The 26,722-nt window shown below is 49.6% G+C and overlaps 1 protein-coding gene across 1 annotated transcript in view; it reads right to left on the bottom strand.

The window, feature by feature from the left end:
- Positions 1 to 5,199: 5,199 nt before the first annotated feature.
- Positions 5,200 to 26,722, bottom strand: part of LOC144817650 (histone-lysine N-methyltransferase NSD2-like) — a 184,160-nt gene continuing 162,637 nt past the window's right edge. Inside the window, exons 11-12 of the mRNA XM_078674370.1 lie at positions 26,390 to 26,582; positions 5,200 to 7,852 (exon numbers count right to left, since the gene is read on the bottom strand). Of these exons, the coding sequence (XP_078530496.1) occupies positions 7,599 to 7,852; positions 26,390 to 26,582 (447 nt within the window). The 3' untranslated portion in view covers positions 5,200 to 7,598. The remainder of the gene's footprint in view (positions 7,853 to 26,389; positions 26,583 to 26,722) is intronic.

Genomic DNA, 26,722 nt, shown 5'->3' on the forward strand with positions numbered 1-26,722 from the left:
TGGGCAAGAGAGAGAAGGAAGAGGAGAACCTCGGAGAGAGGGGCAGAAAGGGGATCCACAGCCTTTGCTGTGCACCATGCCACAAATCTGTTCCACCGGCAGGCGTATACCGACTTTGTGGAGGGACGCCTGGCTGCCAGAATCACATCACAGACTTCAGGAGGCAAGTCAAATGGCCTCAACTGTCGCCGCTCAATCTCCAAGCATGGAGGTGGAGACTGGACAGGTTCGGGTGGAGGACCGTCCCCTGCTGCTGCGACAGAAGGTCCTCCTGAAGGGGCAGGCGGATCGAGGGACCGACTGACATGCTGAGTAGCTCGGGATACCAGTACCTTCGAGCCCAGTCCGGAGCCACAAGGATAACTTGGGCCCGGTCGCACCTGATCATCTTCAGCACTCTGGGCAGAAGTGGTATAGGCGGAAAGGCGTACAACAGACCGCAACTCCACTCGCGCCGAAAGGCGTCGCCGAGCGAGTGCCGTCTTGGAAACTCCAACGCGCAGAACTGATGACATTGCGCGTTCTCTTCTGTGGCGAATAGATCTAACCAAGGCTCTCCCCATTGCAGAAAGAGGCCTTTCGCCACGTCCGAGTTCAGACGCCATTCGTGATCCACCGAGCACCGACGGCTGAGTTCGTCCGCCCTGGCGTTCAGAGAACCTGCCAGGTGTTGAACCGTCAGAGTCACGCCCTGACGTTCCAGCCATTGCCAGAGACGCAGGGCCTCCTGGCAAAGGGTCCACGACCCCACACCGCCCTGTTTGTTGCAGTACCACATGGCGGTGGTGTTGTCCGTGAACACCTGCACTACACTCCCGTTGACAAAGGGGAGGAATGCCTTCAGTGCTAGGCGAATCGCCCGCAGCTCCAACATGTTGATATGGAGCCGGGACTCCGCCGGAGACCAGATGCCTCTGATCTCCGCCTCTCCCAAGTGGCCACCCCAGCCCTGGAGGGACGCGTCCGTCACAACCACGTGCTCCGGTTGGGGAAGGGAGAGGGATCTGCCTCTGACCCAATCGCGGTCCTGTAGCCACCACTGCAACTGTCTCGCAGTGCCCTCCGAGATCAGGACATGGTCGGAAAGGTTGCCCTGATGCTGGGCCCACTGAAACTTCAGGTCCCACTGCAGAGCCCGCATCCGCCACCTGGCGTGATGCACCAGAAGGATGCAGGAGGCCATCAGCCCCAGAAGCCGCAGCGTCAACCTGACCGAGACCCGGGATAACGGCTGAAAGATGGGAATCAAGGCCTGAATATCCCGGACCCGCCGTTCCGGAGGATAAACCCGAAACTGCGCCGAGTCGAGAACCGCTCCGATGAAAAGGAGCTTTTGAGAGGGACACAGGTGTGATTTCGGCACATTGATGGAAAACCCCAGCTCGTGCAGGAGGTCCGCCGTCACCTGAAGGTGGTGGACGACTGTCTGGGGCGAGCCCGCCTTCAACAACCAGTCGTCGAGGTAGGGGAAGACTGAAACCCCTAACCGGCGCAGATGAGCTGCGACCACCACCATCACTTTCGTGAACACCCGTGGGGCGCTGGTAAGGCCGAATGGGAGCACGATAAACTGAAAGTGCTCGTGGCCTACCGTGAACCGCCGGTAACGCCGGTGGGCCGGCAGGACAGGGATGTGAAAATACGCATCCTGCAAGTCCAACGCTACCATCCAGTCTTGTGGGTCTAGAGCAGCCAAGACCTGAGCCAAAGTCAACATCTTGAACTTCTCCTTCCGGAGGAAGCCGTTGACGTTCCGTAGGTCCTTCTTGGGTACCAAAAAGTAGTGGGAGTAGCAACCACACCCTACTTCTGGCCCAGGAACGCGCTTGATGGCCCCCTTGGCCAAGAGGGCCGTAACTTCCTCCCGCAGAAGTGTCAAGTGGTCCCCCGACACACGGTGGTTCTGCGGTGGCATGGCTGGAGGAGTGGTCTCGAAGGGGAGGGAGTAGCCCCTTCGGACGAGCTGCAGCACCCACCTGTCCGATGTGATAGTGCGCCAGCGGGAGTGGTGATGGCGAACCCTGCCACCCACTGGCGTCACGTGGGCCTGAAAGCTCGGACTAGGAGGATTTGGAGGCTGCTGCGGGGGGAGGTGTGGACTGACCTCGCCGCTGTCCCCGACCGCCACCACGGCGGAATCCACGGCCGCCACCGCGCTGAGGAGCGCTCTGCGGTGCGTGGCTGGCAGCCCGTGTGGGACCGCCCCTTCCGTGGCCACGAAAGGAGCGAAACGAACCCGTTTGCTGGCGCTGGGTCGAGAGACCCAAGGACTTGGCCGTGACCCTGGAGTCCTTGAAGCGCTCAAGCGCGTTGTCCGCTTTGTCGCCGAACAGGCGACTGCCATCGAATGGCATGTCCATCAGGGCATTCTGGACATCCGGCGAGAAGTTGGCGGATATCAGCCAAGCATGGCGACGAATCGCCACCGTCGTGGACATCGCTCTGCCCAGCGAGTCGGTCGTGTCAAGACCACACCGTATGGAATACCTCGCCGCGTCCCGGCCTTCAACCATAGCCTGGCCTAGCTTGTCCCGTACCTCCTGCGGGCATTGCGGCAGGCACTCTGCGACCGTATCCCACAGAGAGTGGGTGTAGCGGCCCAAGAGGCATGCGGTGTTGCAAGACCACAGTCCGGCACTCAGGGACGAGAAGACCTTCTTGCCATACTGGTCGTACCGCTTAGATTCCCGATCGGGCGGAGCCGACGGAAATGCGGACTGGGAAGTGGAGGCCTGGATCACCAGACTCTCAGGGGAGGGATGGGTGGACAGGAAGGCCGGGTCGTCCGAACACGGACGGTGGCGCCTGGCAACGTTCCGATCAACAGGCGCACCGGAAGCGGGCCTGGACCACGTGCCCAAAAGGACATCCGTCAAGGCGTCATTAAACGGCAGCAGAGGCTCCTGTGGGCATGACTGCGGTTTGAATACCTCGGTGAGGATGTTAGGCTTCACCTTAGCGACGGGGAGCTCAAGGTTCAAGGCCTTGGCAGCCCTCATCAGTACCACCGAATAGGCAGCCCCAGCCTCCGACGCCACAGTGGGAGGCGAGACAAACCCAGGGTTAGGCGATTCGTCCAGACCACTGGCATCACCCAAGTCACCTGCCCAGTCCACGTCGTACAGGCATTCTCGTGACAGAGGGTCCTCAGACCCCTCCCAACCCTCTCCATAATCGTCCTCATCGCCATAGTTTGAGTCAACGATATAGACCGGCGCCTCGGAGCCAAGGGGCCCCAACGGCGCCGGACTCGGCGTCGGACGATGCCGGTCCGACTCCGCGACCCGATTCGGAGAGGGAATGGGGGTGGCACCGCGCGGCGCCGGAGCCCCGACGTCGGCCGGAACCGGCGTCGGAGTCACGGCACCGCGCGGAGGCGGCACCACGGGTTGCCCCGATGGAATCGGCGCCGGAGAGGCCGGTTGACCAGCCGGCGACGACCCTGAAGGGCCCAGCGGCGCCGGGGGCGGCGTCGGGGCAGGAGCACCCGAACCGCTCGGGCCCCCAGACGGGACCGACGGGCCCGCAGGCGCCGTAGGCCCCGCCGGAGGAGACAGCGCCCTCATAGCCATGAGGAACTCCTCAATCTCCTCGCGTGACGCGCCTTCCCCAGGGACCGACGGGTATGGGGCAGACGGCGTCGGCGACCCACGCGGGGGTGGGGCCACCCGAACCCCCGGCCGCATCACGCGGGCGTCGGGGGGAGTCGGGGGTACGATGATGACGCCCCGACTTCTTGTGTCGCTTACCTGAGGAACCGGAGGAATGGTGACGACTTCCGGAGCGCTCGTGGGGGGGCTCCGCGACCGTTCTCTCGACCGCTCCCTCGACCTCCGTCCGGACCGGGACCGCTCTCGACGCGGGGCCGACACCCGGAGCTCGAGTAGCTTGCGGGACCGCTCCCGCCTAGCCTTACTCGTCAAGGCCCGGCAGTCGACGCAGGACTCCACGTCGTGGTCCGCGCCCAGACACCGGAGGCAGAGTCGATGGTGGTCGGTGACCGACATCAGGCGGTCGCACCCGTCACAACTTTTAAAACCGGGCATCCTACCGGCACCTGAAAGAGTTAGAGTTAACAAAACTTAGGTCAAAAGACCGGAGTACTGCTCTTCAGGTCTGCGCTAACTGGCGCGGAAAAAAGAAGAACTGACGTCAGCGCGCGGAGGCGGCGTCTATATACTCCAGCGACGTCATCACGGCGCACGACGCCGACGACACGGAGCCGCAGGGGACGCCTGCAGACGACGCCTACCGACGCGCAGGGGTACTGCTACGCAAAAGTTTCCGGATCCAGACTGACGCCTGGGGATATTCTAAGGTAAGGAATCTAATACTAACCTGTTTCTTTCAGATCTGCGTTGTGGTGGTCTGGCACGAGGCAAAGATTACGGATGCTGTGGTGATCAGCCCAGGGATACTTAATGTGGCATAAAGGGCATTTCCTGAAGGGTGCCCGTTCCAGAAACCTCTATGCCACCACAATCTCAAATGTCAAAGAACGAAGATAGAGCACAAAGCCCTCAAAGGGCATAGCTGCCCAGTGGATTGAGGACTTAGTGTCGTGCAGCAGTCTCTGAAGTGCGTCGGCGTGGAAGGGGGAAGTATTAAAAAAAGTAGAAGTCGACCCCAGGTGTCAAAATCTTCCTCAAAGGTGAGAGTGGAAGGTTGAACTGTAAGAACCTGAAACAACAGCATGGTACGCATCGAGTCAGGCCGCCCATTCAGTAGACGTCTAAACCCGATGGCGAAGAAAAATAATCTAACAATGGAATCGTGGCCATTACCAACTAATGGAGTCATCACAGGACAAGCAGTGACCCGAAAGACCTCTTTGAACCATAACAACTTCAACGGTCCGGCCTCACACTAGAGGCAGGAGTATGCACAGCGTTGTGTCCGCACCCACACTGGCACATGATACAATTCATGCAGATGTCCGGAAACTCTCAGCCCTCCTGGATCGAAGGCCTTCTGCCCAACTGGTAAAGCTAGACAAGTGTCCCAGAGACAAACGTAATTCAAACCACTGGAACGATTCTTGTCACGTCAGCACACAAAATCTCAGGAGCCCCACCCCCCACCTGAAAGTAAAGATGAGTTAGAACAGGTGTATATTTAACTAGAAGGATTTGGGGACGTGGCCAAGGGTAAAATAACCACCTCCTGCAGGCACCTGGCCACAGCCAGACTGTGCACACATTTTCAAAAGTGAAAATAGGAAATTTTATTTTAATAAACACTTCAAGTAGCAACACACATTCCTGTTTCTCAAAATTCATTCCATGCATCTTACTCAGGCTTATATTGTGCACATTTTACTCATCAGTAATCATGGAAAATAGACCTTTCTTCATTTCCGCTCAGATGAAGGATGCCAGCGGACTTCAAGGTTGAAATCTTACCATGTTACCATAATTTAATGACGTAAGGCAGGATGCAAATTGTGAATATAACTTACTTTAAAAGAACTCACCAGCAGCCACATGGAGAACGTTTGACAAGCGATCCAATACAGTAAAGACTTGGCCACATGTGGCACTGGAATAAGAGACAATATCACACTTAATAGCACCGCAAGTAACACTGCTTCTGTGAATGTTTAAGACAGAACTGGAAAAATACTCGATCAAATTTCGATTAACGGATTTAAAGGTGAATTCCTACTGTCATAGGTCAAAGGCTCGCTACCAGTACCAAGTACCAGGAGCCGACCGGTTCCCAGAGACTCGTGAATCGACCCTTTCTAAAGTGACTGAATGAAACACTACGATTCTTCAACGCTCCCTCCTTATGTGAACCCACTCTAGTCATTTCCTCCATGTTTGCCTCCTGTATCCCCTCTCTATGCTTCGCTTGTAAGGTCTCCTTTCAGGGGTCCACACTAGACCCTCTCCCTGTCACCTTGCACTCTGGTTCCTGGGTGGAGGGTTAGTCGCACTACAGCTAAAGCAGGAATAATGAGCCAGGAGTCCAAAAAGAACAGCTTGACTATTCGAGAACTTGAGGGGGTTGCGGTTTAAGACAGCCAGTGGCATCAGTGAACGCTGGGTGGCATGTTCTCGTTTAGGGCAGGACAGGTCTTGGCTGGCGTTGTGGTGGCAGCTTCGTCTTATTTGAAACCTCCGTGTGCTGCAGTACGACACCCATGACGGAAGGGGGCGGGGCTCCCAGCTAGTGCAGGTGAGACAGGAGCTTCAAGTGGGTGACAGCTGCCGTCTCCTTGCTCTAACCTCCAAGTGATGTAGGTTGGAACTTGGGGCTTCCTTCTGGTCCAATTTGGTATGTCAGGTGCCGAGGACACCATACACCAGGAACGACTTCCCTTGGCACACAAGGCAATGTGCAGATAAACCTCATAGGCCCGCAGGGTGTTATGTCCACCAGCACACTTAAGAGACGGGGGTGTAACAAAGAGGCTATTCCTCAAGATGGGAACCATGGAATATGCTACATCCCTTCATATCTTTGCTTTGGGTTTTGATCTAGCACCACCATCTACTAAAGACATCAGAATTGCAGCAGGCGAGACCAAATATCTTATGCTCAAGTGCGTGTCTTGCAAAAGTGTGTGCCCCTGACAGCAATGGAGGCCAGGTATCTCTTCCACAAAGTTTTCAACATGTGTCTCATTTGGTAGACAAGAGGCCACTATTAGCAGCAAGTTGGCCCTATGGGCTTGGTCTAGGGAAACAAGAGAAGTCCATGGGCGCACTGGGGGTGAGGGAGGCATCACTAAGTGGCCAGAGTTGCTGCTCTTCCAAACTCAACATCTCGCTAAGACATTCGTTCCTTCTTCAGAGCCCGGCTCTCTTTAGTGCACTTTACACTCCTCCTGCATCTCCACAGCCAGGGGCAGTGTATGGGTCATTCGGGCACAGCAACGACTTCTGTACCAACCGTATTCTGGTACTAGTCCAATCATGCCGACAGCTTAAGGAAGCAGCATCGGGAGGAGGTAACGCGGGGGAGTCAAGGCGCAAATGTTATATCCTTTAGGGGCTGTAAAGGGGACGGGACAGGACTGTCAAGGTGCAAAAGAGGCAGCAGGTGAGTCACAGCTAAACAGGACGATACCTGCTACCAGATGTACGACACTGTGCCACACTACTATTCACAGGTCCCAAATGCTACTTCTTAAATATAAAAAAACAAACAAAACGGTTACATACAAAAAGAAAATTCTGCTACAATTGCAAAAGTTATGTCCACATAAAACACACCAACCCGTGCCCGTAACAATAATGGGTCAGTCTTATTACAGTAATTCTAACAATGGCTGCTAAATGGCACCACACATACCAATGCAGCAGTTTTTACAATCTAAAAAAATATTTCACATTTAAAAAAATTCCGGCTATTTAAAAAAAGTGACTTTTGTCACAGCTCCTTGAAGTGTGTAATACTGTGACTGGGTGCAAGTGGTCTCAGTGCAGATGCAGCGTTTGCTACAGGTGACGACAGTCGACAATGCCATATTTCCTGAAAATGTAACGTTTACAGTACAAAGAGTAAAACAGACTTCTCAAGGCCCTGTCTGTAGGTCCGTAGGTACATGGCTCCAAGCCTTGGCAGGATTCACCAGGGTTCACTACAAGAGCTCAGTCGGCGACTGCGGTCTTGGACTGATTTTCATCCTTCTCTGTGACTTCCACGGCAGGGCTGGCCGCGGGCACCTCCGGCTCGTTTTCTACATCACTCTCATGATCTGTGCAGTTGACGAGTCCATTGGCAGCAGACAGGAATGGCTCCACATCCTGGTGCTCTTTACAGTAGGAAACCGGGCAGAGGTAGCAGAAAAGAGTAGATGGCTTCCCGCACTCGTCACAGTGGTGCCAGGGGCACTCCCACCGCCCTGCAGACAAAGGCAGACAGGTTAACACACACAGGTCCCAGAAGAACATACAAGGAGATAAGGCAATGTCGCCCTCGGCAGAGCGGCTCAGTGACTTCATCCAAGGTACATTATCAGCCTTCACTGTATGAGGACAGACCTGGGATTTACCCCCTGCACAGTCACAATCAGTCTGTTATACGATATCTCACAACATGCACGCAGCTGGTTAGACCCTAGTGGCTCCCAATACCTGCACCCGTCCTCCAGATCCTCGAGACTATGGACGGCTACTCTCTCGCTCTACTCGTTTGTCACTGGTCACTCTTTTTGTGCTTGTTTCGCACTGTTCTTAAACAGTTTTGTTTTTGTGCCTCCCTCCCAGTTTCGATCCATTTTGTTATACCTTTCTCCCTCAGGTTTCAACCAGTTTTGCTGGGTCTCTTCTCTACCTTGCACCTATGCCTGTCATCCCGTGCTTCGTCCCACAGCACTCCGAACCTGATTTCCTGCTCTTTGACTACTGCACACCCTACAGCCTCATGACCGCCACCTCCACTCCTTTCCCTTCCTTGGACCTGCTTGATGGCAGCAACAATGCAAATGTATGCAGCTGGCAAGCCAAAGGAAAGCCCATCTGCACCCAGCACCAGGACCCTTGACCCTCTCCTGACATCACTGCCTTGCCACGTTTCTCTGTGCCCTCAACTCCAGCCGCTGCTCACTGCACTGCTGCCGTGCAACACAGAAGGTGCCTGCACCTCTTGATGTTTCTAACACGCACAACCTACATCTCCAACACCTACCATGACTAAACCAACAGCACCCAGGACACCACGCATAGAGGCACGCTCCAACCAACCTCCATCCACACAACACTTTGATGCATGCTCAACAATCTCACTCAGCACACAGCTCAGGGACGTGCTGGACGACTGTGCCACGGACGACCTCCTCATCAGAAAAACATGGATGACCCCAGCATCGGCACCAGACATTGTCAATATCACCGGCAACAGAGAAGGAGGGGGAATCACCATCATCTTCAAGGACACCATCAGCGGCATCAGCTCCACAACGGAGCCCCTCTCCGTCAAGCTGCAAATTACCGCCACCTGCACCTACTTCTGCACCCTGATCAACAAAACATCAACACCAACTGTGCCAACTTCACCAGCAACATCACAGATTTTGTCGCACTACTATTTATCGCCTCCAGCACCTTCATCCTCCTAGAAGACCTCAAATTTCACTTAGAGGACCTCACTGACCCGCCCTCTTGGAAACCTTAAACTCACCTAACACATATCAGACTGTCTCCCCCCCACCCACATGGCACAGGGCACATTTTGGACCCAATGTTCATCACATTCAACATCATGATCAGAAAACCATCACCTGGACCACCCTCACCCATGTCAGCTTCAAAATCAACAACCCACACCAGAAGACCAACCTCCGCAGGCCAGGCCCGCCATTGCTAGAGCAACATACCACAGAAGGATGGAGCTTCCGCCCTCTCCAAGAACCAATTCAAGCATACCAGAAACTTAGCGAAAGACATCAAGAACTTCAATGGCTGGAACACCACCTGCACCAACACCATTGCCCCCTCGCAGACAAAGCTAAACAGCAAGAACACAAACTCTGGTAACTGGTACCTGGGAGAACTCATTGGAATGAGCCAGGAATCCACGGACAAGGAGAAATTCATATATTGGTTGAGACTGCCACCACCAAATTCGGAACACCAGGCAGAAGGACCGAGCAAACTGCATCAACACCACCTCCAATTGCAGCACATAATGTTTCCCTATTATCAGAGACTTCACCTCACCCGCAGCCATTGTCAGCACTATCACCACAACACAAGAGCTTTGCAACCACCTCTCAGACTTTTTCAGCAACAAAATCACAGCCATATACAACTACAAACCTCAACCTGAGCCCAACAACCTTGCAGTCAGTCTGTCAAAATCCAAGACCCGATTACACCACTCTAGTCACTCGTGCACACCCTCCATCAAACCAAGCATTGCGACCCAAGACCCGATTACACCACTCTACTCACTTGTGCACCACAACCTCCATCACACCAAGCATCACGCCCCAAGACCCAATTACACCCCTCTAGTCACTCGTGTACCATACCATACATCACACCAAGCATTGCGACCTAAAACCCGATTACACCACACTACACTTGTGCACCACACCATCCATCAAACCAAGCATCGCGCTCCAAGACCCGATCACACCACTCTAGTCACTCGTGTACCACACCATCCATCACACCAAGCATTGTGACTCGATAACACTGTAGGAAGGTAGATCCCTGACTATGGTTGCCCCCAACTTTTTGCCTGGTGTTTTGCTGGTTTTCTGACTTAGTTGACCTGGGGCCCTGCTATTCAGGACCCCAGGCCTACTGCTCTCTCTGTAAAATGGATTCCATGTACCTTAGGTACATATCTAATTGGATACTGAGTCACCTTGTCAGTCCCTGTACAGTGTACCTTAGGTACCCAGGGCATAGGTGTACCCAGGGCTACCAGGGGCTGCAGCATGTATTATGCCACCCCTGGCTGGCCATCCAAAATCTGACACAACTGGCTGCTTGACAGCTGGGCAAGGTGGTGTAATCACCCTTTGCTTTAGATATAGTATACCTATATCTAACCCTAAAAATGGACACACAGATCTCCTATCAGTCACTCCTATGGCAGGCCTTGACAATCCTGAAGGCAGAGTGCTTGGAATCGTGTGAGATAGTGCTCTGGCATGAGCTGAGCCGGTCTGCGGCTTTCGGGATCCATCCCGTAGCCGTTTCCATGATATCGCATACCATATACTCTTAAGTGCATTATAATCCTCGCGGTTATATGCCAACTCTGGTATCGCTTTATCAAAACATGTCGAGTAAGGTGTCATACGAATTGGAATACTAACCCCTCGCCAATTCTGGCGACGGGGTTAGCATTCCACCCTTCTAGAGGGACACGACATGTATGTAACCTGTAACCCCGGGTAAAGTCAGACATAGCCTCAGCTCCACAAGATGGATGCTGCCACCGAGACACAAGTCTGCCCTCCTGCTGCTGGGAGTCCTCCCAGCACAGGAGGCAAGGACAAAGGGTTTCCTGCCAGGGGTGGTGCCAGCACCGTCCCAGACAGGGTTTTGTGTATTCCAGGTAGGCAGGGCTACAGAGGAAGGTGACTGCAAGTGGCACCCCGGTGCTCACTGTGCATAGGCCGGCTTGAACCAGTTCCAGGGGCACACCAGCCCCTGAGCTGGGGAAAGCCCGCCAAAGGAGAGGGGTGTAACCACCCCCCTCCTGGTCCCACCCATAGGGCAGGACTTAGTCGCGTGCCAGCCCCCTTTTCCAAGATAAAGGTAGGAGCAGGCCCCCTTCCAAATTAGATCATCTTTGGAATCAAGACACGACTTTCTACGAAAGGACATCAAGATTTCTTCTTCAAGATTCTCCCTTGTGACTAAGGAGTAGTCACCCTGCATCCGCAGGCACCATCTTAAGAACACTGCGGTCTGCTGCAAGTCCTTCCTCCGGAATCTGACTGCCCAGCTCGACGAGAACCGGCTTCCCTGGCACCTCTGACCTCTACCCACCTCTACAGCCAAGCTGAGAACCGTGGGTGCGACGAGACCTCGAGGGACCGGCCATCTTCAAGACTACACGACTTCTTTCCAGCACGACCGCCGAGGGATCCTCTGGTGAGTGCTTTGGGGTCCGAGAAGCCCCGACCCTGAGCAGCCGCAGCACCGAAGTTCAGCCTCCCAGCATCTCCACGATCTGCGTGGGGCCCTTCTGCTTTTTGCTGCTCACCGCGTTGTTTGGCTACTAGCCCGCTGGCTTGTGGCCTTCTTAACGACGCCCGACGACATCACTGTTGCTGGTCTGGTTGCTCCAGACTGGCCCTTGCTCCCTTCCAAGAGAGGAGCACCCCGGACCCTCCTGGTCCACTCCAGACGCCATTTTAGGTCCACCGCGTGGGCTTGAATTTGCCAAGACTTGTTGCCCCAATCCTGGGTCCAGCGACGTCGAGAGCATCATCCATTTTTGTAGTATATGGTTTTTCGTGCCCCTCGGGCATTTGTGTGACTTGAAGTATTTTTATAAGAGTTTTGTTGTGTGCTTAGCTCCCTGTCTCATAAAGAGCCAGGGTAGTCTTGTTATAAATAAATACACTGTTTATTTTCATAACAACTTGTGTGGTGTCCTTTCACTGGGTGTTCAAGGGGTAATGTGATGGTAAAACAGCTGGCTTAACACGCCCTCTAGAGTCTTAGCCTTAGACTGCTCGTATCCATGCTACTAGGATAGCTGGTCTATAAGGTTGACTTACAACCAATCATCAATAAGGGTTGTTTGGACTGATACATAGTGATCACTAGAATAGTGAGCACTGCATATCAGGCCAACTTCTCACAAACACCATTCTAGTCACTTGTGCACCACACCCTCCATCACACAAAGCATCGCAACCTAAGACCCGATTACATCAATCTAGTCACTTGTGCACCACACCCTCCATCGCACCAAGCATTGCGACCCACAACCTGATTATACCACTCTAGTCACTCCTGCCCCACACCAAGCATTGCCACCCAAGACCCGATTACACCACTCGTCACTTGTGCACCACACCCTCCATCACACCAAACATTGCGACTCGTTAACACCATTCCAATCACTCGTGCACCACACCCTCATCGCGACCCAAGACCTGACTACACCACACTAGTCACTTTTTCACCACACCATCCATCACACCAAGCATTGCGACCCAAGACCCCTATTACACCACACTAGTCACTTGTGCACCACACCATCCATCAAACCAAGCATCGCGCCCCAAGACCCAATTACACCCCTCTAGTCACTCGTGTACCATACCATCCATCACACCAAGCATCGCGACCCAAGACCCGATTACATCACTCTAGTCACTCACTAATCACACCCTCCATCATACCAAGAATTGTGGCCCAAGACACGAATACACAATTCTAGTCACTCGTGCACCACACCCTCCATTACACCAAGCATTGCAACCCACCACCCGATTACACCACTCTAGTCTTGCGTGCACCACACCCTCCATCACACCAAGCATTGCGACCCAAGACCCGATTACACCACACTAGTCACTTGTGCACCACACCATCCATCAAACCAAGCATTGCGACTCGATAACACCATTCTAGTCACTCGTGCATCACACCCTCCATCGCACCAAGCAATGCGACCCAAGACCTGATTACACCACTCTAGCCACTCATGCACCACACCCTCCATCACACCAAGCATTGCGACTAGATAACACCATTCTAGTCACTTGTGCACCACACCCTCCATCACACCAAGCATTGGGACTCGATAACATCATTCTAGTCACTTGTGCAACTCACCCTCCATTACATGAAGCATCACGTCCCAAGACCCGATTACACCACTCGTGCACCACACCCTCAATCACACCAAGCATTGCAACCCAAAACCCGATATCACCACTCTAGTCACTCGTGCACCACACCCTCCATCACACAAAGCACTGTGACTCAAGACCCAATATCACCACTCTAGTCACTCGTACACCACACCCTCCATCACACTAAGCATTGAGACTCGATAACACCATTCCAATCACTCGTGCACCACACCCTCATCGCGACCCAAGACCTGATTACACCACCCTAGTCACTTGTGCGCCACTCCCACCATCACACCAAGCATTGCAACTCGATAACACCATTCTAGTCACTCGTGCACCATACCCTTCATCACACCAAGCATTGCAACTTGATAACACCATTCTAGTCACTCGTGCACCACACCCTCCGTCAAACTAAGCATTGAGACTCGATAACACCATTCCAATCACTCGTGCACCACACCCTCATCGCGACCCAAGACCTGATTACACCACTCTAGTCACTCATGCGCCACTCCCACCATCACACCAAGCATTGCAACTCGATAACACCATTCTAGTCACTCGTGCACCACACCCTTCATCACACCGAGCACTGCGACACAAGCCCCGATTACACCACTCTAGTCACTCGTGCACCACACCAATCTGCTTCACATTGAGCATAACACTCTTGCAACCAGGCGCCCGCTCACGGTGTAGAGTACTACCTGAAACCGTGCTTTGTCGACTCGTACGTAAGATATGAAGCACTACACAAATGCGAATACTACTACTGTGCCTCGGAGAGGCTCCCCTGGATTGTCTCATTCTCACTATGCGTATTCTACCTTTCTGCATCCGTGTGTCCTGACAAACACGAGCATCATGAAAGGGATAGCGAAACCCACTGGAATCGTGCAACAATGTTGGATCAAATTAAGGATGGGTGACTGATTTATGCTGCAAGAAAAGGCAATCATGTGGCATAATGTGGCACTTTCTATGGCATTATTTTTTCACAATTTTTACACAAAGTCAAGCAGTCTGAGCAAAGCCTGCAGCTTATTAGTAGCAATTTAGAATCTGAATACAGCTTCCAGCACGTTAAGGCCACCCGTTAAACGTTACAAAAGGTCTGAAACTGCATGGCACTTGAAGTAATGTTGTGTCTGAGTTACGTTCTTTTTCACTGAAATCAGTACATTGTACAGCAGGCGGTGGCTTGTGTGTCAAACACAGTAAACAAACAAATTATGAGCGAAATGCAAAATTGTAGCTGCCCTTAGTATAGCTAAGACATTTGGATACAGCTCTCTCTGCACACACACCCGAAAGACAGAGATGCTGCAACTCTTGCTGCCTAGTTCTCAAGATCCAGGGTTATATAAATGACCTGTTAGAAGAACTTGCCGCTTCTTCTCAGAATAGAAGGTTAAGGGGACAAAGCTCTAAAGATTAGAAACATTGAAGTGTGTGAAGCACATCCATACATTTAAAGGTCTGCAGCATCAAGACGAGGTACCAAACACTTCATGTGCCAGATTGTAACTTCGTCTCCCTCACTGTTCTGGAGCAGAGGGCCGTGCAGCCATCAATGCTTAGTGTCTCTGTACTTATGGTCACTGCCTGGTAGATGCATTGAGTGGCCAGCTGGTGGATGCCCTTCTCCTGATGTGGTTCTGAAAATTCTGGACTCACATAAATAATTCTGGACTCGAGAATTAAACTTCGTCGAAACATGACGAATTTGGTGTCAAAAGACTGAGAATGACGAGTACACCATGTACAAGCATTTTCAGCATATTCGAGTGACGATTTCACCTCGAAATCGTCATTTTCGTTCAGAACCCTCGGTTTCCATTTTATGTATGGCAGCCATTTTGTGAGTTGCCCTTTACATAGGCTTATAATCCAGCTGAATTCGATCCCAAAAGGACACGTATACCTTAATCGACTTTCCTATGACCTGTGCAAGTTGGAACCATTGCCCCAGGCCGAACTTGTTAGGTCAGTTCCTCCCCAGTGGCCGAACAAGATAGCATCAGGGCTCAACAGGCCATAAAACCTTTTCATCGCACACACACCTGCCGTATCTTGCTCACATCTGTCTCTACTCTTTTTGCTTCACTTGCTTTATGATGGGGAGGTGCCCGTTTTTATTGGGGGTCCACCTATATCTGATGAAAGGTCGGGCCTTGCCGGGTGATTTGTTGTGGGCTGGACAAAGTGAAATATGGACATGTCATCATGACTCTGCTTTCCCTTTGTGTTTAAAATATGTCAATGGTATACTGTAAATTCGAAGAATGTTTGCCTGAAGCTGAATATTTCGTATAAAAAGAGAAGCCTGGTTTTGTGAAGTTGAGCAGTCTCCTGAGAATATACTCCCCGTGTGTTGTACTTCTAGGACACTTGTTACCTTGGTTGCAGCCAATAAAAATCGATCCTTGACTTCACCTAGAAGACTGAGTTTCTGTGGTCTAAATCAGCAAGGACTCGAGGTCTCTGGGTGTACCCTGACACCGCCGGGTTGCCGGTTCTGTGCCGGTTCTTAAAAACCCAGTACCTCAATTGGCGCCCAATGTTTGGGGCGATTCCAGCGGTACCAGTCCAGCCAGAGGTTCGTGAGGAGCTTCGTGTGAAAATTCCGGAGGACGGCCAACCACTTCATCGACCCCTGCATGTCGACGTGGTCCGAAGGTCTTTGCTGCGAGGTTCCCCGCTTCCCGACGGCTACAGAAGACTGCTGCCCTGGCTATCGCCCTGATTTGGACCCTTGAAGTTTGGTAGAGCGAAACACTAAGACGAGTCTTCTGGTGACGTCATCGATATCTCAGTTAAGTATAAGTGGAGCGTCTCCCAGTCCTTAGTTGGTCTTAGTCTTGGGTATCCTTTGGGATCATTTTGGTACTTGCAAGCACCAAAGTCGAAGGACTCGTGTATTCACGAGAAATATCGTAATCGATAATCCTTTGAAGTTTGGAACTAGACTAGAGAGCGAAGATGCCTGGTCTTAGACTTGGGAATTTGTTTTGTCTTGGTTGTAATAATAGGGACTCCCGATTGGAGGACTCATGCCCGGTTCCTCCGGTTGGAACTCCAACTTACGAATTATACGTCAAACACGGAGTAGGCCCCATCACATACAATGAAGTATGGATCAAATACACCAGAAAAGATGGTGTTTTAAAATGGCCCCAATATGGTAGCTTTGATACCGAAATCTTAGATAACCTCGAAGTTAAAATTTTCAAAAAGAAAGCCCAGCCGGCGATGTTTGACTTTTTCCGCCTATGGCGTAAAGAAGCCAAACAGAAGGAAATTAAATTAGAGAAGAAAAATAAGAGAGAAGGGAATATTTCCGTAATGCAAGCTGCTATGCAGTTTAAAGACAATGAAGAAGAACAGATGAGTGAGCAGTTGCACAGGCAACGTAAAATGGCGATAGATAAGTGCTATCCAGTTTTGCCGCGTCCCAAGCAGGATGCAGCGAAAAACATTGAAAAAGATCCGTTAATGACGCATTTATTAAGTTCACCACCCCCTATGCACAGAATCCTACAGCACCTCCGCAACCTTTAGTTGCGCAACCTATGATTGCATTGCCTCCTGCTCCTCTACAGCAACCACCAGCTGCTCTTCAGCTGGATCCTGCTTCTTCGGTGCAGCCTCCTCAAGGCCCACCGACTACATCTACTTCACCTATGACTTCGGCGACTTTGCCTAGTGCACCTTCTATTTCTCCTAATGCTCCCTCTGCTATTGCCTCTACTTCTGCCTTATCTTACCCCGTTTTTCCACCTGTTCTCCCTTCAGTTTCTCCTTCCGTTCGACAGAGAATGGCCAGCACTGTAACTAATATTTTCTCACCTCTTTTTGGGTCGCCTACTACAACCCCTAACACAGGACGAAGACAGTTGCGAAGTCAACTGCCTGACTATCAAGAGAGATTTATTGAATCGTTTAGCTCGTAAATGGATTATGGATACTGTAAAATATGATGTAGAGTCTGTCACGGAAGTCTTCCGTCAGTGGGAAGCACCGACGCAGGGATATGTTTTTGAACAAATGTGTGTTTTCCTCTGCGAGGATTTGGAAGACAATGATTTAGAATTCAACCCGCAGGAGTTGTGTCGTGTACGGTTTAAGTTTGGAGAGGGCATGATCGTAGGTCCCGATGTCGAGCAAGCAATTGAGATATTGTTATCATATCGGAGTAAGGGGGGCACTTCTGGATCACAATCTGAACATGGTACATCTGGTAGGAAAAAGGCGCGACAGTACCCCATGAGAGAAGTTCCCCCACAATGGAGAGAGGGTGACAACTGTTGACCCACCTATTCTGCCACACTTTCAGCGTGTGTGGGTACATGTCCCATGGAAGCGAGCTGAAGTTTTAGCCCTTAAACAGACATTCCCTTATCCGCGCAAAAATCCTGCAGGGTATTACAAAGAGTTGTCACAGACTGCTAGGTCATGTATAATGAATTTAGCCGATATCGATATGTTATTTGGGAATGTTGTTCCACAGCCTTTATGGAGTAAGATTCGTCATACAGATCATGATCAGGAATTAGGTGACTCATGGACTAATATCGCTGCTGCAGACGCCCGACAAGTTGGTGGCGCTAAGCCTGAGCCTTTAATAGCCGAAATCCCTGGTAAAATAGTTGATTACATGAAAACGATAATGCCTGCAATACATGTAAATTGGGATAAGCTGTCTGCGTGTAAGCAGAAGAAAGATGAAACGGCATCAGATTTCTTCACCAGGTTTGAAGAAACGTTTGTCGACCACAGTGGTCAAGATATGACCACAGAAGGTGGTCAGAGACTGTGCATCGATAAATTTGTGCACAATCTGCTTCCAGAGTTGTGTAAAAAGTTAAAGGATTCAGAAAGTTCTTAGGCAGTTTCGTCTTCAGCACAGATATTAGCTACAGCACAATATTACGAAAATAGAGACAAAGACGAAAAAGATAGAGCAGAAAAGAAGACTAAGGAGGTGAAAACGAAGGTTTTATTACAGCAAGCATATCCGCCACGTGGTGGTGGTAATCAGAATAATAGTGGTCAGAATAACTATCAGAATAATTTTCAGCAGCCTCAACAGTATCAGAGGAACTCGCAAAGAGTCGAGTACACTCAGCCACGTGTCCCTATAGGCCCCAACCAATGTTCATACTGCAAGGAAGAGGGTAATTTCAAGTATAATGGCCCTATTCTGTTACACCACGCAAATGGTGGTTCAAACACAAGAGGTCGTGGTGTTCAGCAAGCGCCTAGAGGTAGAGGACGTGGAAACGTCCCCCAGAACGCACGTCCCCTTCCAGCACAACATTCAATGAATAGGTTCGATCAGCAAAATAATGCATCAGACAGGACAGCTCAATTCTATGTTGATGATTACTATACAGAAAATGAACATTGGGAAGGTAATGATTGCTAGGACAGCCATAGACACAGAGAGGGAGTTGTTTCAGTTCCAGTAGATCAAAGTGGACCATACGTTGAGGTGATTACATCAGGTGTGTCAGAACCTTTTCTGTTGGATACTGGTGCTACAAAGAGTTCTATTATGCACTCCAAACTCCCTGGCGCACCTTTGTCTGGCAAAATGAATGTTTCTGTAGGTTTTTCTGGCGCCCCAGTTAGAAACCCGATTTCTGACCCTTTGTCTCTTTCTGTTGGTCCTCGTGAATTAGAAGCACCCCTTATCCTGACAACAGGTTGTGGTGAAAACTTGTTGGGATTAGATCTGTTAAAAAGATTGTATGCGACTTTGTACTGTTCTCCTTCAGGAGTACAACTTACTTTAGGTAAGAAAGTGGTTTCTCCAATGTATTTGTCGAGAGACAAACTTCCAGCAGAATTGTTGTTTCTTCCAGATATTCATTGGGCTACTGGTCCTAATGATGTCGGTCTTTTAGAAATTCCACCATATGTTGTAACATTGAAAGCCAATGTTCAAATGCCACGAATTCCCCAATATAGAAATTCTAGTGAGGGCGAGAAACCTTTGCTAGCGATCGTTTATGAGTTAATTGAAAGAGATGTGATTGAAGAGACAAGAAGCAACGTTTGCAATAGTCCCGTTCTACCTGTTTTAAAACGAACTGACCCATCTCAGCCACCCGTGTACAGATTTGTGATTGATCTCAGAGAGGTGAATAAAATCGTTGTGCCACAATTCCCAGTTGTCCCCGACATTACCACATTGACTATGATTCCAGCTTCTACCACGTGGTTCTCGGTGATTGACCTGAAGAATGCTTTCTTCAGCATCCCGATTGCTGAGGAGAGCAGGGATATTTTTTCCTTCAGTTTAGGAGGACGCAGCTTCCGCTTCAAACGCGCTCCCCAGGGCTACTGTGAAAGTCCATCAATATACAGTCAAGCTCTCAAAACACAGCTTGATACGATTGTTTTACCTGAAAATGCTACTCTTGTACAGTACGTTGACGATTTGCTCATTGCTGCAGATACTGAGGAAATATGTAAAGAAGCCACATTGTCATTGTTGCGACATTTGTGTGATTTGCATCACAAGGTGTCCCTTTCCAAATTACAATACTGCCGACAAGAAGTGACCTACTTAGGTCACCTCTTATCGAAGGAGGGAAGGAAACTGACCTCAGAAAGAATACAGGCAATAGCAAAATTGAGTGTGCCAAGAACACAGAGAGAAGTGCGTGCTTTCTCGGGCATTACATTGTACTGTAGACAGTGGATTCCAAATTTTTCGTTATTAGCCAAACCTTTGGTGGCATTAACATGTAAAGACACACCCAATCCCGTCCCTTGGTCTGAAGAGTGTCAGAAAAGTTTTTCTGAATTGCGCACAGCATTATGTTCGGCTCCTGTGTTAGGTACCCCCAACTACAGTAAGCCCTTTACATTGTATGTCCATGAGAAGGAAGGTTGTGCATTGTCAGTACTGACTCAGTTATTTGGGGACAAACAACGCCCATGCGCGTATTTTTCGTCGACTTTGGATCCGGTAGCTAGAGCATTGCCAAGTTGTTTAAGAGCCACAGCGGCAGCAGCTGTTTATATTCGACAGTCTGCTGGCCTAGTAATGAATAATACACTAGTCGTGATGGTCCCACATGCAGTAGACACGTTGTTAAACAGAACCAAGACACAGCACTTAACCAGTGCTCGATTGTCAGGGTACGAATTGACATTGTTAGCAAGTCATGTGCACATAAAAAGGTGCAGTACTTTAAACCTAGCTACGTTATTGCCAATTGTAGAGGAATCAGATGCTTCAGAACAGCATGATTGTTTTCTTAGAAGAGAAGAAGAGACGAAAAGAAGAGTTGATCTTTACGACACTCCTCTTGCTGAATATGATGGTACATTATGGGTGGATGGTTCATGCTTCAAGCTCCCGAATGGTGACACGACTGCAGCATATGCTGTCATGACTTTGTATACAATTGTTGAAACTGCACGTATCCCACATAATTCAGCTCAAGCAGCAGAATTAATTGCACTTACGAGGGCATGTGTGTTGTCAAAAGGAATGAAAGTGACTGTCTATACCGACAGTCAGTATGCATTTGGTGTGGCTCACAGTTTTGGGCGATTGTGGAGAGAACGTGGGTTCCTGACTTCACATGGAGCTAAGATTCAGCATGGTCAGTTGGTGAATGAGCTTCTTGAATCACTGACCCTGCCTTTGCAAGTGGCGATTGTGAAATGTAGTGCTCACAAGAAAGTGACTGATGGTATTAGTCGTGGAAATGCATTTGCGGACGAAATCGCGAAAGAAACTGCAAGGAATGTTTGAGCAGAATGTATGTTGCAGGCCCTGCAAGATGGGTTGGTGATGTTGGAATGTGTGAAGACACGATAGAGAGTGTGAAGTCTATTCAAGCTGAGGCCACAGGGAAAGAGTTGTTTACAACAAGGGGTGGTGAGGGACAGAGTCTCTGAATTAAGCAGAATACTCTCACCCAGTCAAGTGATCAGGGCTAGATCCAACACCATTTTTTAGCTCATTGCACCATCCCAGTTTCAGAACCTGGCTGTATGCAAATTAGTCTGTTCCTGTCCCAGTGCATGATGGGAACAGGGCAAACCAAACTACAAAAGCCAATTCTTACACTGGGAAGGAAACAAGCTTCCGGGGACCGGTTTCTGGCATTACAGCCGTCTTCGGCCCGGTTTGCTTGAATCCTGATGGTGCAATGAGCAAGGGACTCATGTCTGAGTATACCCTTCCACGCTTAGGGTGGACAAAATTATTTACAACAAGGGGTGGTGAGGGACAGAGTCTCTGAATTAAGCAGAATACTCTCACCCAGTCAAGTGATCAGGGCTAGATCCAACACCGTTTTTTAGCTCATTGCACCATCCCAGTTTCAGAACCTGGCTGTATGCAAATTAGTCTGTTCCTGTCCCAGTGCATGATGGGAACAGGGCAAACCAAACTACAAAAGCCAATTCTTACACTGGGAAGGAAACAAGCTTCCGGGGACCGGTTTCTGGCATTACAGCCGTCTTCGGCCCGGCTTGCTTGAATCCTGATGGTGCAATGAGCAAGGGACTCATGTCTGAGTATACCCTTCCACGCTTAGGGTGGACAAAATTATTTACAACAAGGGGTGGTGAGGGACAGAGTCTCTGAATTAAGCAGAATACTCTCACCCAGTCAAGTGATCAGGGCTAGATCCAACACCGTTTTTTAGCTCATTGCACCATCCCACAGAGAAAGAGTTGAGCATGTGGAGAGAAAGTACGGGTAGAATGGATGCAAATGGTTGTTGGATCGAATTGTCAGAGCATCAGAGATGGTTGTTACCCGATGCGTACGTGCTTGCGGTAGTTACAATGGCTCATGGAATGGCTCACATTAGCATGAAAGGGATTTGCAAGTTGTTGGCTCCAGTATGGCAAAATTCAGGGATTCCCAAGTGTGCAGAGAATGTGGTCAAGAATTGCATGGTGTGTCTGAAACACAATCCTGGTAGGGGAACCCCAACTCCAGCTGGTCATTTTGCACCTCCTACGTATCCGTTCGAGGTTTTGCAGCTAGATTTCATCCACATGGAGAGGTGCAACAATTTAAAGTACGTACTCGTTGTCGTTTGTGCCTTCTCGAGATGGGTAGAAGCCTATCCCTTAAAAGACAATACTGCCTTGTCCACAGAAAAAGCCCTTGTGAAAGAGTTCTTCCCTAGATTCGGAATGCCTAGAATGGTCTGGTCTGATAATGGAAGTGAATTTGTGGGTCGTGTAATGAAGAATGTATGTGAAGGGCTAGGCATTCGCCAGAAGTTCCATGCTGCAAATCACCCCCAATCAGCTGGATTAGTAGAATGTTACAATGGCACGCTTAAACTTAAATTGGCCAAAATCCAAGCGAGCACAGGTCTTAAATGGCCAGACGCTCTCCCTTTAGCACTCCTATCCACCAAAATGACTGTGCATTCGCGAGTGAAACTTAGCCCTTACGAAATTGTCTTTGGCCGCCCGGCCAATATATGGGGAGTGCCTAGACCCACTAAGTTCAGCGAACTAGAACACCCTGTTTTGCTTGATTACCTGTATGAATTGACGGCTAAATTGCGTGTTTTGCATCAACAGGTACACGACACCCTGCCTACGGTCTCTGAGACTCCAGGACATGCTATAAATCCTGGATCCTGGGTGCTGGTAAGAAACTTCCAGAGGACCAAGAACGACCAGCCCAGGTGGACCGGACCGCACCTCGTTCTTCTCTCCACAAGATCGGCTGTCCGAGTGGAGGGGAAGAAGCACTGGATCCATGGGGTCCACTGTAAAAAGATACCTTTACCCCTGCCATATGACCCGTGGGTCCAGAGGGGTGTCGCTGACTCAGAAACAGACAACGTGCCACGTCTCCTACCTTTCAGTGATGCACGTGTGAAAGGAATTAACTCTGAACGTGAAAGTGAGAAATTTTTTCAAGAGGCTGTGCCACCATCCAAGCGATTGAGCACTACAGAGCCCGAACTCTTGTTTCAGGACCAGACAGTACCAGGGAAAAAGCGCTACAATTTGAGACCCTGAAATACGAGCTAATAAAAGCGATTTCTTTTACAGTTTGAGACCAAGACCCATGGACTAATAAAAAATATATCCTTTTCCCTCCCAAGTACTATTTTTGAAAGTGCAGCTCTCCCATCTAAGAAACTTGCTTATTTTTGTTTTTCGAACCGCCATCCGGGTTCCGCTGCTAGGGCCGCGATTGCTTAAAGTCTTTGGGGTGCAGCTGACGACGTTAGGTCGGTAGTTCTGGTTGGTCCAAGGGAGTTGCCCTAGACTGACAGAAGCATCCCTTAGCAGAGTCAACCTCCCACCGCGGGCAGCACCTTAGAGAGGATGGAGTTTCCTGATGTGGAGAGACCTGCCAAACCAACGAACTTTAAACACAAATTATGTAAAGTGATGACAAAGAAAAGCTTCTTAATATTGTGCATTTGTATGTTATTCAGTATGATGATATTCTTAATAAGTTATGTTTTATTCTCTTTTCGTGTAACATTTGCACCCACTGCATCGCCCATACCTCCTCCTACTGTTCCCTCTCATTCTTTCCACCCTCTTCCTGACCATGAATCCAATAGAAGGTTAGAGTTCATTAATAACTCCTTTGTTCAGCTGTTGCACCAACACCAACTAGTAATGAACACGACTAACTGTTGGGTGTGTGGTCTTATGCCTCAAACAACAGATAAAGGTATCCCTTATCTAGTTCTGCCTTTCAGCCATAATGGTTCTGTGTGGGCATACAGAACAATGTTCATATATGCCCGTGAAGTCCACCCCCTACGTTCTGCAAAAGACAATCCCAAGAATAGTGCTTTGGTTAAGGGTATAGTCGACATGATTAAGGGAGAAATCTCTTATGAACATACCCCGGACGATGAGATATTTGCATATATAAATTGGAACGTGACCGGATATGAAGCTACTCTGAGTGAGAAACAGCAAGCTAAGGGATCGTCCCCGATCTGGATTGTACCCCATCAGGGTCACCTGTGTCTGCAAGGTACTGGCAAGAATCCCAGAGCTCAGTTAGGGAAAAGTGTCTTTACAGAAACGTATGTTTTTGGGTCTCAGACTTCCCCTGCATTTTTAGCCGCTAAGGGAACTTATTTCATCTGCCATGATAGAGCCTATACATGGTTGCCCCCTGACTTTTCGGGCTCATGTTTTGTTTCCTTCCTGTTGCCTCCCACCTACACAGCAGCGGCAGACTACCACAGGACAAGGGTAGTTAGAGGTGTCTTGAGCAAAGAAGACACTGCAGGTCAAGAATTTGGGGACTTTGCAAAGGGTTTTCTGCCGTTCTGGGGATCCATGGCAAACAGCAGGAACATAAGGCAATTGACAAGGGTAGTTGAGTCCACCGTGACTGAAACTGCTGGTGCCCTTAGTAACTTGACTGCTGAGCTCCAGTCGGATCGTCTTATGACCCTTCAGAACAGGGTCGCTTTAGATGTCATACTTGCAGACCGAGGTGGGGTATGTAGATTGATCCAATCGAGTTGCTGCGGTTTTATCCCAGATAACGCTCCAACAGTGTACCAGGCCATCTCCAAACTACATAAGATTTCCGAATCTATTCATGTGGATGAAGGAGATTGGTCATTAATGGGATAGTTCTGGGAACTGATATCCGCCTGGGGATGGAAGATTCTGATGGTCATTGGGATGGTCTTAGCCATTCTTTTCCTGTTCTGTCTGTGCGTACAGTGTGCTCCTGCAATATGTGGCCTCTGTGTTACATCATGTGTAAGGAAGCCTGTATCAAGAGATGAACTAAGTACTAGAATGATGTTACAGCAACATCTCAATGACTTTAGGAATATAGATCTGGACTCAGATTAACATGAGGATAGATTAATTGCCTATGTAAGGGCAAAAGGAGGGTTTGTGGTTCTGAAAATTCTGGACTCACATAAATAATTCTGGACTCGAGAATTAAACTTCGTTGAAACATGACGAATTTGGTGTCAAAAGACCGAGAATGACGAGTACACCATGTACAAGCATTTTCAGCATATTCGAGTGACGATTTCACCTCGAAATCGTCATTTTCGTTCAGAACCCTCGGTTTCCATTTTATGTATGGCAGCCATTTTGTGAGTTGCCCTTTACATAGGCTTATAATCCAGCTGAATTCGATCCCAAAAGGACACGTATACCTTAATCGACTTTCCTATGACCTGTGCAAGTTGGAACCATTGCCCCAGGCCGAACTTGTTAGGTCAGTTCCTCCCCAGTGGCCGAACAAGATAGCATCAGGGCTCAACAGGCCATAAAACCTTTTCATCGCACACACACCTGCCGTATCTTGCTCACATCTGTCTCTACTCTTTTTGCTTCACTTGCTTTATGATGAGGAGGTGCCCGTTTTTATTGGGGGTCCACCTATATCTGATGAAAGGGCGGGCCTTGCCGGGTGATTTGTTGTGGGCTGGACGAAGTGAAATATGGACATGTCATCATGACTCTGCTTTCCCTTTGTGTTTAAAATATGTCAATGGTATACTGTAAATTCGAAGAATGTTTGCCTGAAGCTGAATATTTCGTATAAAAAGAGAAGCCTGGTTTTGTGAAGTTGAGCAGTCTCCTGAGAATATACTCCCCGTGTGTTGTACTTCTAGGACACTTGTTACCTTGGTTGCAGCCAATAAAAATCGATCCTCGACTTCACCTAGAAGACTGAGTTTCTGTGGTCTAAATCAGCAAGGACTCGAGGTCTCTGGGTGTACCCTGACACCGCTGGGTTGCCGGTTCTGTGCCGGTTCTTAAAAACCCAGTACCTCACTGACCATGCAGTGATATGCAAACCCATGGGTGGCACAAGCACGGCTTTCACCTAACATGTTAGTGAACAACAGTAAAGGGAATTCTGTCTTCGATGAGGAGCTGTTGCCAAAAATCACATTCTACGCAAAAGTTGTTGATTTAATGTCAGCACCGGAATGTGCTAATGAGAATTTGAAGGTATTGAAAAACAAGCATGTCTTGCTATCAGGACAAAAGCAGTCGAACCATCCACAGCTGCCTGAGGATACACAAAACATCACTCAACAGAAGGATGTTCACTCGTATGAAGATGTATACCAACTCAGTGCTTACCAAAAGGGGGCTTTTCCAAGCCGAGGCAGGAGAGGTGGTAGGCCTTTGTGCACAGCTTGCGGTCGCAGATCAGCAGTTTACCTCCATCTTTGCACCGGAAGCAATAATCCTCCGAGACTTTCCTTCCATCACCTCCTGCTTTTCTTCTCTGTTTCTTGGGCTTCTTGCTCTTGTCTGAGGGGGTTGATGTGCTCTGGAAAAGGGACAACAAGCGAGTTGTAAAAACAACGAACTCTTTAGCTCTCATATCACTAAAATACTAGGACCTTAAAATGATTGAAACTACTTGTTGCTGTTTTAGGGGAGGAGCAAGAGAATTAGCTGTATAAAAAG

Source organism: Lissotriton helveticus, chromosome 2_1 (assembly GCF_964261635.1).
Source record: "Lissotriton helveticus chromosome 2_1, aLisHel1.1, whole genome shotgun sequence".
Lineage (NCBI taxonomy): Eukaryota > Metazoa > Chordata > Amphibia > Caudata > Salamandridae > Lissotriton > Lissotriton helveticus.